Source organism: Lagopus muta, chromosome 1, assembly GCF_023343835.1.
Source record: "Lagopus muta isolate bLagMut1 chromosome 1, bLagMut1 primary, whole genome shotgun sequence".
In the NCBI taxonomy this organism is placed as follows: domain Eukaryota; kingdom Metazoa; phylum Chordata; class Aves; order Galliformes; family Phasianidae; genus Lagopus; species Lagopus muta.
In genome coordinates this window covers 61042438-61058999 of record NC_064433.1, presented here as the reverse complement: position 1 = coordinate 61058999, position 16562 = coordinate 61042438, and the positions used below count along the sequence as shown (strand labels likewise).

At 44.9% G+C, this 16562-nt stretch overlaps 1 protein-coding gene across 1 annotated transcript in view; it reads right to left on the bottom strand.

Moving 5' to 3' along the window:
- Window positions 1-45: 45 nt before the first annotated feature.
- The window catches only part of BCL2L13 (BCL2 like 13), a 42140-nt gene continuing 25623 nt past the window's right edge, over window positions 46-16562 (bottom strand). The window contains exon 7 of the mRNA XM_048938486.1: window positions 46-6550. Within this exon, the coding sequence (XP_048794443.1) occupies window positions 5744-6550 (807 nt within the window). The 3' untranslated portion in view covers window positions 46-5743. The remainder of the gene's footprint in view (window positions 6551-16562) is intronic.

The following is a 16562-nucleotide window of genomic DNA, read 5'->3' as shown; positions in this document are numbered from 1 at the left end:
CACTTGAACAGGAGAGGAAAAAAAAATATCAAAACACAACCGACATGTTTTTGAAAACTGTACCATTTATTAAAGTGCAACCTGGGGGCATGGTCTTACAGCAGTGTCCCAGTGGTAGAGGGAAAAATGCATATACCCCTTCACTTAAACTGATTCTAGAACAACGAAGCTGGAAATAACTTTCTTTTAAAGGTGGAAACACTTTTATTAACCAAATGGCACAAGAAGCTTTAGGTAGCTTTCCCCAAGAGAGCTGCACTTGCATATTAAAAGGAATAGTATGACCAGTTCCTGGGGCAGGGGCTGCCCTCAGCCCAGGCTCGACTTTTTCCCCCAGCTCAGTCTCTCAGGAACAGGACCTGCACTCCCTGCTGCCAGCCAGCAGAAGCCTGGTGGAAGACCAGACGTACACATGGAGTCCGTCCCATTAGACTTTGCTACTTAACCCGAGTGGGTTTTAGCTTTACACTTGAATAAAAGCTTATAATGCAAGATAAAAATGGGGAGAGACCCCCTAAAGGTATAGCAATAAGATGCATCCTCTGCAGCTTGTTCTGTCCAACTCAATAGTGTTCCTTGCCTCCCCTGCAGATACTGCAGGGAGATCAAAAGCAGCTTCCACTGGAAGCTAACTGCAGCTCCCCCTCTCCTACAGCATACCATAGACTTCTACCCAGGAGGAAGCAAGTCAGCCTACCTAAGAGACTGAAAAAAGTGACCAAGTCATTTAACACAGGAGGTGAAGCTGAGCAATGTGTTCTGGTTCCCCTGGCTGTATTGGTAATGTTGCAGCTGCCCCCTTCCAAGCTGGTGCAGCTCTTGTTCTCCAGCCATGACCACAAGCAGCTGCAGAGCCTTTGCATAAAGCGAGCGCTGTACATCCTGCTCCATAGGGGCCTGAGCTTGGAGGACCAGAGTGACTGCTGGTGGATTACATGTGACCCCCTCCCACCCTGTTTGGTTGTTGTTATTTTTATGGCAATACATAGCTTGCACTTTGAAGCACAGCACAGATGCACACAGTCAAAGCGCTGCTGCTCTTGGAGCCTCCTAGTACTGAAGTGAAGCAGACTGAGCCAAACGAGTTATGCACAGCTTCTGCCTTCAATAGGTACAGGCAGTAAAGCGCCTCACTGCTCCGTGCTTCACTGGGAAACACATTCTCCTGTCTATGACCTACTGGAGTAGAAAACATACAAGACAAGTCAGCTTTCAGTATGTTTTGTGCCTAAAATGAGACATTCTATGGAGGACCTGGGCTCTGTGTACCCATGGTGGGTGGGGTGAGTGCTCACTCCTCCCCTCCTCCCAAACATTCACAGCTAAACAATCTAGGAATTACATTCTTAGAGACACATTTTAAAGCATGCGCTCGTTCTGGTTCAGTGAAGGAACGACTGTGCTGCCAGAAGCATGTTGATTTCTGCCTGATAGTAACACCTGCCTCAGCAGGGCTTTGCTAGGACTGCCATACCCCTGTGGGTTCAAGGAAGGAAAGCTTTATGACCTCAATTATTTTGTTGACTACATCATTACAATGAAAGGAAAGACTAAACTTTTTTAACCTAACTAACTTTAACACTTTTCTTTTCCAGTTGTGACCATTAGAAAGCATTGATTAGTTTAAAAACACAGTCCAAATTGTCAGCCTAGTTGAGTTCAGAGCTACGTAAAAAGGAAACAGGATTCTGGCAACAGACCTTGCCCTGTGCAAAAGCATTCAGCACTACAGCTTTCACCCCCAGAGCACAGCCCCAGGCAAGACAACAGGCAGGCAGGTTAGGAAAGGAGCCAGCTGCCAGTACCACAGCATCCTGAAGTTAAACTGCTGCTGTCCAAACCCTGCTGCAATACAGAAAAGACCACACTTCCACTGCTAGGAGCTGCTGCTCAGACCTGGAGCAGGCAGATGCTTAAGGACTGACATCTGACCAGTCAGAAGCCTGCAGCCTGGGTTGCTTTGCCATCTCTGGCTTCCTTCATCACGAGATTAGACCTAGTATTTTAGGCACCAGCCACCTTCAGTATTCTGGGCAGCCAAGTTATTTATCTCCTACTCACCCTATTCTGATTTCAACTGAGCCAAGCAGCTGGCTCAGCTGTGTCATGCTATGGACCAGCAGCCTGGATCCCCTCACCATGCTCCCACACGGCACGTGGCTGCAACAGGAGGGTGGGTTGGGCTGCTCTACAACACTGGGACTCCAGGTTTCAGTTCTTGTTCCAGGTTTGTTTTCTGAAAGAAAAAAAAGACCTTTCCCAGTTCCCAGCCCCAGTGCCCAGGTAAGCAGAGCCTAGAGTTAAGCACAACTGGAAGTTAAGCTTCACCTCATCTCTAAAGCCGTTTTCCTGACAGCTCCTTATTTAGTCTGCTACCCACTGTAGTTCCCTATGCATTTAGTTCAGGCTGTAGCTTCCAACCCAGGTCTCTCAGCTGTGCACAGAGGCATGCAGAATGCAGCGTTCCACACGTTTTGCAGGTCCAGCCCTTTGTTTTATCATCTCAGCTTGCGGATGTGCTGCAGACAAGGATAAGGTGAAGAAGAAATGGGTCTAAGGTAGATACTTTGTTAAGGTACAGGCCACTCAAGGACATATTGAGGCACTTTTGGGAAGGGAGTAAGTAACACAAGTGAGAATAATTCCAGATGCTTTTTTTTTAAATAAGTAGATAGTCCGCTGCCTTGCCTTTGCCTGCTGCAAGAGATCTACTAAAAAGAGGTTGCCTCACCCACTTCAAGGTAATCAGACCAGGCTGATTAAAATTAAGGATAACTTCAGAGTGCTTGAAGATAGGAGAAAGCCTCTCCGTTCCCTAATTCACACCTGCAGTAGTGCAAGGAGCCCAGCACCCAGCTCAATAAGAACACTGTTGCTAAGGCTACACAACCTTCTGGTGACTTCCCCTGGGCCTGCTCCAGTGCTGACCAAGCACAACAGGCTCAGCACTCGAGTCTGTAAGCGACCTTTCCAGCTAATGAAGTGTTCCTAGAGGGAAAGAGGACACACGGCAGACTTTCTGTCTAAACATGCTTTTAGGTTACAGGGACTGGGGAAGAAGAAGGTACAAACTCTTTTTGAATTGTCAGATATTTCTCTAAGGCCCTAAAGATGGGAAGTATGTAAAGAAGGGACCAAGCAACCAAAATGCAGCTGGCGCTCCACTAAATGCTGCAAAATACCCCACACTCTGAAAACCCCACTCTGAAAACGCTTTAAAAAAATCCCCAAAGCATTTGTCTTCCTTACTTCTGCTGCTGCTATATAAGAGAGAAGACACTTCTTATTTAATGCTCCATTGGGCCCTTTGTGTAAGAAATGTTTCCCTGGCAGACGCATTGTCATCTGCCCTGCACCCACCTCCTGCACTACTAGCAATATAACCACCTAAAGAGAAGAGCCAAAGAATGACTTTACCCCTCAGGTGCACACAAGTTGTCCAGCATATCCAAAACATCCATCTCTGCTTCAGAGCAGATCCAGGGACACAACCCACTGAGTGGCTGCAGATGGGGCATCTTCCCCCATGTCAATGCCTCGCCTTCAGAAAGGAGAGGATGCAGCTGGGGTTAAAGCAGCCCCATGCCCACAAGAACAGCAGGGACACAGCAGCCATCAGCAAAGCAGCAGTAGAGGGGAACCCCATCCCAGCCTGTGGGACCTCAAAGCAGGCCCTGCCACAAGGCAATAAGCAACTGCCCTCACCTATTGCATCATTCATCCATGAACACTGCTGGATGTGAAATGAAGCAAAACTCTATATGTTCTTACATGTCAGAAGGAGCACACGAAGCCAATTACATTTTGCAATATAGTTTATGTTTTGGGTTTTGTTGTTGGTGGTGCTTTTTGGTTTATTTAAGGCCAGCTTGCTCCCTTTTAAACACAGAAAAGCCATCTCTGACCCACACACTGCTGATCCACAGCACCTGAGCTGGGGCTCCCCTCCTAGCAGGGGTACACACGTAACAGTCCTTCCTTTCAGCATTCAAAGTCACACAAATCCAAACCTGAGAAGTTTTCTACAAAATCCATTCTCAAAAAACCTTAAACAAAGAATTCCCCAGACTCTGCCAGCTTCTTACTGACTTACCAGCATGAATGGGATAGGGATGGGACCAACAACAAGCTGAAACAGAATGTGCTAAAAATCTCTGGATTTTCAGATCACTTAAGAAACAGGCTCATTGCAGGAAATACTCTAGATAAGGTTGTTTAGAGATAAAGTACCTTGTCTTTGTGCTTTATGAAGAGTAAGCTTACCGTAAGCTCACATTTTGATTTTTACATTATCCCGAGTCCCCTTTCCCCTATCTCCACCTGCTCTAAGCCACAGTGCCAGCATCAGCCCTCAGAGATGCATCACTATTTCTGCCTGGACAATCTGCGACCTTACGCATAGAGCTGCAGTACAGAGCAGGAGGGACACAAACACGCTCCAAAAGGAAAGCTTGTGGCCGGCTCTGTTGGTACAGCAGTGCCTTAAAGGCTTCTCCTTGCACACACCTGAAGCGTTGTGTCTGCAGGAAGAGGGATTTGCTTTTTCCACAGTTAAATTCTCATCATTTGTGAACCTGCAAATGTCACCCAACTGTTACACATTCAGAGTCGCAAAAGAAATTGCACTGCACAACACTCCAGGTCAGCTTGGGAACGGGCAAATAGGGAAAGGTGTTTAATGCTGTTTTGCTTAGTGACCAGAATCCATTGCTTTATATACGTGGGATTCTGTCACCAAAACCACAGTAGGACTACATACCCCCTGTGCTTAACCTGTGAAAGACAATACAGACTGCAGCATGACACAGGACAAAAGAGCACTGAACCTGCAAATCTCACGGAGGCATCCGCCTTCCTCGCACACAGTTTTGCCACACCTTTGCTGAATACACTCTGGTATCCAAGTGCTTACCGAATGGCACCGTGTCCAGTGAAAGCTGTGCAACTCCACTATCTGAAGGGTGGCAGTGAGGTGGGCAGGAACACGGCAGATGGGTTCCCAGACCAGCCAAGCGCAGCGGCCCTCCCACCCTGCCCCACAGCAGCAGGTGCTGTGTGCACCTCTCCCTGCAGAACACGGGGTGCTCAGAGCGAGTACTGCTACAGAGAGGCAGCATCTGTATGGAGGCTTCAGAAACTGTTAAGGGCCAGAACGGGTGGGAGCGAAGAGGTAAGAATAAGCACTCTCCTGCTGGGGTTTAAGAGGAACCTGCGAGGTTACAAGGAGCAGTGCAGTACCTGAGAGGAAGCTGAGCTAGAAGGAGACCAGCCTCTCGCTGCAGGACTTGGGCTAGGAAGGGCTCGGGAAGCGCAGGGAAGTGACAGGACAGCACAGCTGCAGCAGCAGTCGCTTGGAGAAGCCAAAAAATCCAGGGGTTTGCAGCAGCTGGCTCTACCCTTCCCCAGGAATTCTCTGTTCCAGTTCCTCGAGTACGAGCACCCCGTTCCTCAGCACCTGCACTTAAGTTCTTACATTTGCAGAATTTATTATTGTGTTGTTTTTGTTGGTTTTTTTTTTTTCTTTAAAAATACCCCTGTACTTTAATCAGGAAAAACCAGTCCCCGCCCCAATTCTACTAAAAACGTGATTGTCCATAGCTGGAGGCTTATTGAATGACCTCACCCCGTCACCATTACTCAAATGTCCAATTACACAGCAGGCAGCTCAACCTTTAGGTAACACAACTACAACAATTGGATTGCGCTCGCTTCTCTCTCCCCCTCCTCCTCCTCAAGAGAGCTCTTACTTTTTCCTAAGCGCCAGCGCTACTCCGACTGCCACAGCCAATATGGCTACCGCAGCAGCCCCACCGTACAGCAATATCGATTTCCCTTCTGGCAATAAGATAGGCTTCTCCTCTGCAGTGGAGGATTTCTCTTCTATTTCTTCCAAAGGGCCTTCTTTCCCCACTTTTTTTTCCCCTGGAAGCAGTATTTTCTCAGGTTCTGGTGCAGCCTTTTCTTCCGATGGGGTTAACTTTGGGACAGGTTTACTTAACACGGGGATCTCAGGTTCAACAAGCTCTTCGGCCACTTTTCCCTTCTCCTGTTTTGTACGACGTGCAGAGGGATGTGCTTTTTCTACAGCAACAATTTCAGCTTGAGGTTTTACTTCCTGTAAAGAAGCAGGGGTTTCTGGAAACGCTGCCTGCACGGTCTCTGCAGCGACTGCTGACACCACTGCTTCCTCAATCCCCTCTGGTATCTCTTCCTTCTCCACGTGAACGATGTCGGAGTTAGAAGAGTTGTTCTCGCTCCTTTCTTCAGCCCCACCGTTGCTATCCAGGCTCTTGACTTCTTCAGGATCCATGGCCACTTGCTGCCAGGACTCCGGCCCCAGGGAGACAGGCAGGCTCTCTGTGTGCCAGCTCTGGCTTGCTGACAGGGAGACAGGCAGGCTCTCTGACTGCCACGACGTGGTCACCGTCGGGGACTCTGGGGGGCTCACCTGGCCTGAGTTGTCACTGGTCAGAATGTAGATATCATTACTGTCCTCTGCGATGAGGCCGGGGTACTCCTCCTCTTCAGATTCCAAACTAAAGACCGTCCCCTATGAATGAAAAGGACACAACGTGTGAGCAATGATTTCAGCATTACGTGCCCTGTATGGGATGAAAGAGGATGCCTGGAAATCTAACGAAGCTGACAGCAAAGTGAGAGGGCCTCTGGAGAAGCAGGATTCGTCTAACCTACGTTTTGGAGGAGACTACAAAACCCAGCCAATGCAAGAGGGACACCCAGAGAACAGAACAACTAGCCATGGGTGGGCTGCTGAGTTCGTACCACAGAAGAGGTTTGTCTCAAGATGAAAATTACAAGTGGAAAAATACATTATGCGCAGAACAACCTACAATGGGTGTGATAACACAAACACAGAATCAGTAGCTAGGGGCTGAGAGGAACCCCAGAGTTTGTCTGTGAGGCCAGAAGCAAAGATTCGATTACCCCCTTGCTCCTAACAAAACCATTTGCCAGTTTGAGCATTTTGCCAGTTCCTACAGAACCGCAGCCCTGCCGGTACAAATTCTTTTCACAAGTATCAAGGTTTCCTGTACAGTCCCATCATAACATAAAGCACTGGAAAGAAAAAAAAAAAAATCCATTATTTTTCCTTCTCCCTGCCCCACTCCACAATCAAAAGGTGCCCCAAAGCACTCCAGGCAGTTGTCCCCCTCTTTTAAACCCTTTCCGACACGTATGAATTGGGGTCTTGGTTCTGCTCGTCCTTCACCTATGGCACTGAGATACCTCTTTGGTTATCCACAACTTTTGTGTGGATCCAAGCAGTGATCTGACGAGGAACAGCTCCAAATTAAAAATAAACATACTGTTTATCCTGATGAGTTGTTTTTAAACCCGATCAGTTTCCAGTTAGGTCTGCCAAGACGCTCCAGTGTGCGACTGAGGGTAGATGGAAGCCAGCAGCTGCTCTTGCTCACACTGATGCCAAAAAATGCTCTATCTATCCCAGTGCCCTGCTTCCAGAGTAGAAGGAAAATGCATTTCAGCCTTGGTAACTCCCAGTCATCACTCAGTTCCTAACACGCAAGGAATTCAGTGCCTACAAGTGAATGGTTTCTAACCTTCAGTGGGCATATCAGCAGAGCTGATAGCAGCGAGGCCAGAAGCAAAGCGCTCTCTCCCTGAGAAGCGTGATGGGCCAGGCTCTGCCTGCACAGAGCCTCTGGAAGAGGGAAGGATCTCCACACCAACAGAACAAAACAGAACTAAACAGAGCATGCAGGCACAGGAGAGAAAGAGCAAACACTGTTCATCACTTGTACTAACTGAAGAGCAAATGAAGCAGGAACGGACCTCTGGCTAAAGCACTGAAGTGGGACTTGAGAGATCTGGGGAACTCACGGGCAGTAACGTTTTAATCTCTCATGGCATGAATTATCATCACATCAATAAACCTTGTGAAAAGGGGTCAGCATACCTCAGAGTGAGCATAGGAGTGAGGTTTCTCTATTCATTCCCCAGCAACACCCTGCTGTTTTACCAAATTCAATGGTCTCATTTCTGGACCCTTCAGTACAACAGTGCCTGTACTACAGCCTGCACTGAGAACATAAAGACTTCACAATGTATCTTGGCAGGGACAGGATCTGAATCTCATCTTCTCGGCCCACGGACTTTTGGAAGATAATTATGCACTAAAAGAAGAAATTGGCAGAACACTAAAGGAACTTATCTTCATAAATTCCTTTAAATTGCTTGGGTACATATATGGATCACCTGGATCAGTGACAGGTTCAGAAACTCTGCAAAGAAATGATACACATAAATCTTCAGGAGGAAGGCTGAAAGTGATCATGTCCTTCACTAAGTAGTTAAAAGGTGGAGGCAAAGTCTCGATTCAGAAGGATATATAAAGCAATAAAGCATTACATTCATAAAGTGGTCAGACACCCCATATACACCAACAAATCCAAAGCAAGTTCTCTTCTATCAGCACTGACTGAAAACTCAAGACTTCGGTACCCTCTCAAAAGTTGTGCTTCACTATGAAACCCATTTTTTTTTTCCAAATGCACTGCACACCATTAAACCAAAACAGAGCTCTGTCACTGAAGAAGAAGCAAGCAGCATTGTAATGTAAGGGCAATGAAAGAGAAGACCCAAGAAGTGGGAGCAAATGTAGAGGCTACAGAGCCTGAATGCTGCAGGTGAGAGCCGCAATGAGGTCATTCTTCATGGGGCACCCACAAATGGTTTGGCAAAGATAAACAAATAGCACAGAGTACCATCACAGCAACCATGCGGACCTGCAGCTCCCCCAGACCAAGCAAAATACCTTAGCTCAGTGTGATATGATTGCTGGAAGCAATGCTGACATGTAAGGATGAGGCATTAGTTATTCCCGAGTTGGGGTAATTTTTAAATGCCATATGATTTGCTGAAGCACTTTCAACTGGAGAGATATCATTCACAGAACACAGGTAAAATCTGTGCACGTAACATGGGGTAACATGCTAAACTGCTTTGGAAAGGGTAAGGGAATGAAGAAGGGACAGCAAAGGGGGAACATGGGCATTGAAGCCTTCATTAATTCCTGTAGAAACCACACAACCACCTTGTCTTCATCAGAATGGATGGGCCTAAGAGGCTCATGCTTTACTGAAAAGGACGTGATCAGCGACTGCCTCCCTGTAAATCAGAGCCTTATAAAGCCCAGGTGAGCCCTTTCTGCAGCAAGTTGTCACAGACAACTTCACTTTCATGTCAATGCCTTGGGGACAGAACTCTCTAAGCCTGAAGAAACTGATTGCCCAACAGTGAAAACAAGGTGGAAAGCCAACGTATTGAGCATCAATGTGTAATTCCAATAGTTCACTAAATGTTTATGAAGTTTTAATTGAGAAGTCCAACAGTCCAACATTCTTTAGGATAGATGATTAACATTTCTTAAGCTGAATTAAGAGTTAATTCAGCAAATTAAGAGGATAAAGCCAGGATTTACTACTGATTTGGTTGGGGTTTGAATTTTTGTGTGTATGTGTTGTGTTTTTCTTTTAAAGCAGCAGCAATAAAAACTGAATGACATTCAGGACAGTTCTTTTGATTCATCTGCAGATGTGACCCAGAAGCAAAGCTCCAACAAACAGATTAATTCAGGACAGGATGGAACATTTGGAAGGATTTTTAATAACTTTGGGCCTTATATAAGCCAAACTGTTTTGATTTAATGGTTAAAAAAAAAAGTACATATGTCTTTCTTTATCTGCTTTATCTATTGTAAATGAAGGGATCATCTACTGCTCCAGACCAGAAAAATCCAAGTTCTGCTTTTTTAAATGATGGATGGGACACTTGTAAACTCAGAGTGCTTTTCCTCCAGCATTCTTACACAGAAGCCAGAGGACGTCCTTCACTGCACCACGCTGCACCACCACTCCTGATTCCAACTACTGCCACTTGAGGGAAGAGTTGGCACAAGTCATAGTAAGGGGAAGGAGAACCAGACAGTTCCCCTCTTAGCTTGAACATAAACAGGATGGTCCACAGTACATGCAGCAGCCTTGAGGAAAGGATAAACTTAGTTCTGTTGAGAACTGCAGACAGAAATTGAAGCTCCAGAAGCCAATCACTGTATGTGATCTATGGGGATCTAAGCAAGCATCAGTAATCTGAACTTTGCTGAAAAGCAGTCTCAGCAGTGGATCCAGAACACTGCCAACCTTTAACATATAGTCAGAACTTAGGAATTACTTAAAATCATATCTCGGTTTCAATTATGATTTCAAGACAGTAAACAGAAAAATAAAAATTCAAGACCTAGAAACTGATGCTCATGACAACAACAGTACTGTTTTTCATAGTCTTCTAATTAGTCTGTTATTAATTTCATACAAACTGATTTACTAAGGTAGGTATATAACAAAAACGATGCATAAGAAAAGAAAATCTTACTTACCAGTATAATAATTTAAATCTCATTTATGTGAGGCTGTTTCTGGTGGAAACAAATTAAATTCTGATTGTCTCAAAGATAACAACCTTTTTTTTCCCCTAGAAAAGCAGTGTTATGTCTGTAAAGGAGGTGTTGTTAAAGAATGGAAAGAGATACCCATGAATGCACCTAACAGAGCACTTACTTCACCTTAGGGAAGACTTCAAAAGCCCAGCCTTGTAAGTCCACAAGAGCAAATGCATCTAAAATGACTGTTTCTAATTGCTGCAGAAGCTGCGACTAGAAATCACTAGCTGTGAGGAGATTAGGTGTTTAAGAACTGGAAACCAGAAAGACAAAATTAAGTCCCCTACATTATCACCAACTTGACCAGTATTACATCATTTCCTTCACATCACCTCCCCATAACTTTAAACACAGAGATTTTACTTGTGTTTTAATATTCTGAAAAGCTTGACTGGTCTACAGTTTCAACAGCTGACTGTCTGCACAAGGAATGGTTTGGGTAGGCAAATCATTTGAAATTAAGCCTCAAAAAACAAAGAAAAAGAGCCAGAAAAGCTGTAGAGCCAAGCAAGCCAGCAATATACCCCAAATCTTGATTGCATCCAGAACAGGAAAAATTTTGTGCATAGGGGTCAGAGAGGAGTGCCACCTTGTGGGAGAAGAAAAAAAAAAGAAATCTATTCTGCCACTATGGTGCCTTTTCCCTGTTTTCTCTACAACCAGATGGACTGAGAGCAGCCCTGCAGAAAAGGACTTGGGTATTCCAGCAGATGAAAAGCTGGACATGAAGCAGCAGTGTGCACCCACAGCCTGCAAGGCCAACTGTGTTCTGGGCTGCATCAACAGAGAGGTGGCAGCAGAGAGAAGGGAGGGGATTGTCCTCCTCAGCTCTGCCCTGTGAGGTCCCACCTGCAGTACTGCATCCGGGGGCCTCCAGCACAAAAAAAAAGATGTGGAGCTGTTGGAGTGGGTCCAGAGGAGGGCCTTGAGTATGCTTAGAACAGCTGCCCAGAGAAGGTGTGGTGCCCCATCCCTGGAGGCATTCAAGGCCAGGTTGGATGGGGCCCTGGGCAGCTGGAGCTGCTGGGTGGCAGCCCTGCCCACGGCAGGGGTTGGGACTGGGTGATCTTTCAAGTCCTGTCCAACCCAAGCCATTCTGAGATTCTATGTAAATCCCCAAGAAAACCCCTTGCAGTACAGGAAAAAATGCTGTCAGGAAGTGGAATGTTCCAGAACAGCAATATTTACTATGATAAAAATAATGCAAAACACTCAACATAGCTAGGAAGTTCCTCAGGCTGGAGTATTCCCTTTACCTTGTAACATAATTTATCAAAGAGAAACGAGATGAGGCTCAGTGATTTTTTTCCTACACATCAGTGTCACAGCAGCAGTATAAGTAATAGGAAACCATCAGCTGCATTTGTGCTTAAAAATCTAGTGTCTGAAAAACAGGAGGCAATGAATTATGAACTTGCCCACATCCTGGAATCCCAAGAGAGCTCCCTCTGATGAAATAAGCAAATTTCCCACAGTAACAAGTTTCACCAGAGCTGAGAGTATGAGCTCACAAACCTCAGGTCTAAAACAGCTCAAAAATAACAGCGGCATTAAAAGCCCCCGAGACGTTCATTCACATGCATCTTCATGAAACTTAAGGTAGGTGGAGACAAGAAAAACAGAGCAGAATACACAAACAGAACTGTATCAGACTTAAAACGTTCTATTAAAAGAATGGGGGGAAGGGGGAAAAAAAGAAGACAATCAACTGTTCATCTGAACCAAATAAACCACACTGATATTATAGACACTACTTTCACCCCCTTCAAGGACTGTTTTGGCTAGAACAGCCTGCAGAAATGAATCCTATTACTTTTCCCTGTCCTCCAGCATAACCTCTACTACCTGCAGAGTGCCAATTCCAAAGCAACAGCTCATGAGGCTTTAATCTTAGCTGTGTATGCTGAAGCAAAATCAGTAATTTAGAGACGACTTCTTTAGACAGACTGATTTGAAGCTGCTGAAAGGAAAAAAGACAAGGAGACCTAGTTGCTCAGTCATTTGCCATTTAAGCTCCTTCTCTTTCAGCCACAGTGCCTAAAAAAATCTTTTCCTGTACTAAAGAAGTTACACATAAACAAAAGTGTATATTTCATTGCCATTTTCCGAGACAGAAATAAACTATAATTATTTTGAAAGGAAAATTCCTATATAAAACTTCTCTAATTAGATTGCCCTTTTTTGCATCTCTACCATGTTAAATTTTCTTCTCCTTCCTCCAGCGTAGAAGGTCTGTCTGTTTTTGCATTGTCATTCTCAAGGCAGACACCTGGACTGCTGCTCCAGTTGCACAAGCTGCCTGCCTCCTTTCCCTGGGATGACAAGTGCCTCTTTACCCTTGTCCAGACAGTTAACAGACTCCAGCACACAGATTATTCGATCAACAGCAGCAAAGATAATGTCAAGAACAGCAGAAAATCCCAAATCAAAACACAGGAGAGAAAGAACAGCCCTTCTAAAGATAAGAAACTATTAACACTATGCACACTTCAAGGAAATTTATAGTCTTCAACACATGCAACGGCTAGTCAAACTCAAATTCAGATCTGAACATCCTGAGACGGGAACACTGGGAGGGCAGAGACAATTTCAGCTATTGTCAAAAATACAAATAGCAGCCTCCCATTGAGAGAAGGTTACCAGCTGAGCCTGACCATGCACTCATTTCACATTTCAAACAACTGAAAAGCAGGTAGGCTTGTAACAGGAGAGAGAACCTGGGAAAAAGCACCTAGCTTCCAAGTAATCTTATGCTTTTTCCTCTTTATATACATCCTCAGATATATGAAATCTAGCCACTAAAAATCATAATATACAGAGCTTGAGAAGAAATAAATTATTTGGAAGGAGGGATGGGAAAGGAAGAGGAAAAAAAACCTTACCAACTGACTGGCCTTACTGTGCACTTTTGCAGGAGACCAAGAATTGCTTCTGATGCAGCAGCATTCAGTCCTGGAGAAGTCAGACAGAGGAAAAAGGGAGGGGAAGTAAGAGGAGGGAAAGGGAGGGGATAGGAGGAGATGGGAGGGGAGAGTGTGTACACTGCACGTCAGTCTGTTGAGCCCTAACATTGGTCTCTGGAAACAGAAGAATGAAATTACTGCCAAATCAAGCTGGGAATTGGTTTGTGGTGGTTCAAAATGATAAGGAAACTGGATTCTAGGATTCATTTGGGATCAAAACAGCATCAGAAGAAAGAAATGTCTATCCTCACACACAGCTATTCAGTGCACTTGAAATGCCAAACATGCTTTTGCTCCAAAGAGAGATCGTACGTAAAGTCAAGCAGAGTAAAATGCTAGTGCTACATCAAAACCCTTCCCTGCAGCTGGTGTAAAACAGAGAATGTCCAGAAGAAAGCAAGATTACATTGCTTTCCTACAGCCTTCTAAACACAGCTTGCAGCTAGCTGCAAATCTATGAGACTGTAACCCAGATGGAGTAGTCGTTTCAGCTCTTCATTCATCGACATCTATGTGACAGCTGCATCCAAACACAACACACTGAGGACAGGCAGCCCTTTTAGAAGGCTTACACAACAGCCAGAATCATAACATCAGAATATCATACGCACTTCGAAGTGAAAATATGCCAGCCATTCTCCTAATAAGCACTCATTACAACACAGTCGCACTCCTTTAATTTAACAATTAAGGGAATAAAAATTCTAGTGCCTGAAGGAAGAATGGGAAGGGAACACTCACTGCTCAACACTTCTCATCACTACATCTCTACATGACAGAGAAAAAAATAAATAAATCCAAAGGATACTTCTCACCTTAGAGGCTTTACAGCTGGCATCTCAAATTTCCCATTTCTCACAAGCCACGCTGATTTATTGAAATCTATTTCCCAACTATCGATTTTTTCAATCTTTATTCCCTTGAGCTAGCAATTTTGCTTCTCATAACTGTTGTTTATAGTCCTCGGTCAGATGCTTTCCTGGATGTACAACACTCCTGAGCCCACCAAATAGCTTGAAACCCTGTATGCAGGCAGAATCCCAGGAGCTCTTCAAGCACTACAGCAGCAGCACAGTGTTATAGAGCAAATGGATGATGCAACTCCAGAGTGTTCTGACTCTGCAGAACAGCAGCTTGGAAAGCAGACAGGCTCAGCTAGCCCCTGCTCTTCCCACTGACTACTTTTCTTCTGTCAAAGGTAGGCTTCACTCAAAAAACTGAGGATCCCAAATTACACGGTGCCAAGGGATGCAAGAGAACCTGATAAGATTATAGACATTTTTCAATTCACCATTGAAAAACAGGCTCCCATAAAGCTCTCCTTTGCTCCACATCTACAAAACACTAGGTAGGCTGTTCTAGTATCTTTTCAGTTTCAAGCAAAATACCTGTCATACGTAAGAAATACATGTTTGAAGTAATGGAAAACCCAAATCTCTTACTGTCATAACATCATAATTCATCGGAGACTCCTGGGTTTATAAACTGCCTTTATGGCACTAGCAAAGTATAACTGACAGCTTGATCTGGCACACAGCACTCCTGTGGCAGATGCCTCTCTTATGAATTCAAAACACTTGCGTAACAGCTAACAGCCTGCCGTGCAGCTCCCCCCAGCCCTGCTCAAAAACATACATCTTCCACTCCCTGCCCTTCGCACGGACGTTCCCAGAATACAATCCCACAGATTCAGAACAAACTGAGAAGAACCTCACCCTATAGAAATGAACATTCTCCTTATAGGAAACAGAAGACAGTAAAACCATACATTCCCTTTCTGCAAGTAAAACTGCAAACAAGGGGGGCCTCAAGCCCCATGCCCACAGCAACTCACAAAGGGTTAGCATGGCTACGTTAATTCAGTTGGAAAGGATTTTCATCACCTTGCCTCTTTCCTCGCCTCTTCTGCTGTTTCAAAAATAGCTCTGGCTTGTTTGCTGCACCGCTTATGTCAGTCTGATTTTATGCCTGAGTGGATGTATACAGACAAGTTTGTAGCCCATTAAACGCAGACTACCCAGATCTGTACATACATGCACAGTCACACAAACACAAAGCACATCCCCCTCCCTCGGAGGCTATGCTGGAAAGCTGCTGTGTTCAGAGGCTTTGTGCTGTATTAAGTATGTTTATAGCAGGCCTCACATGGGGGCTAGAAAACAGATCACTACCTTCCTGAGATAAAAAACAAAACAAAACAAAACAAAACCACAAAGACAAAATAACACTACTACCCACTCCTCTTAAAGTTGATGTCTTAGTTTCAGCAGGGATGGAACTGTTTTTCTTTAGAGTGTCTGGTACGATGCTGTATTTTGGTTCTAGGAGGAAAAACGATGTTGATAACACACCGCTGTTTACAGTTGCTGCTAAGCAGTGCTGTAGAGAGCCAAGGCCATTCTAGCAAAGGACCCAAGTTGTTCAGCTGACTGCAACTGGCCAAAGGGATATTCCACACCATGTGACATCATGCAGAAGCAGTCTTGAAGGGGGTGAGGGTCTCTCTCTCTCTCTTCCGCTGCTCAGGGGGTTAGCTGGGCATCAGTCAGGGGGTGGTGAGCAATTGCTTGTGCAACACTTGTTATATACATTCATACATATACATGCATATATATAAACATACATACACACACACATACATACTGTCATAAATGTTATCATTTTCCTTCACTCCATCCTAGTAGATAGTTGTATCCCAACCCATGAGTTCCACCTTTTTTTTTCCCTGATCCTCTTCCCCACCCTACTGGGAAGGGGAAGGAGTAAGCAAAAGACTGTGGTGCTCAGCCACCTGCCAGCTTAAACCACAACAGTCAAAAGTAAGTGCCTTCCCTGTGAGAAAAAGACTTTGAAATGGAAATGCATTTATCAGTGACTCAAGGTCATTCGGATGCATGCTGTTCGGTTTTTCTGTCCATTAAAGATAAACCCTCCACCCTCCCACCCCACCCCCAAGAGGTTTTGAACACTATTAACCACAATTGCCAAGAAGTGAAAGCTTTTAGGGAGGTACAGACATACAGAAATTCTGGAACTAACTACTCCTACAGAAAATTTCAGGTAAACTCATGAAATCTGAGGCGCAATTCAAATGAGATTTTTCCTACTAATGCTTTTTA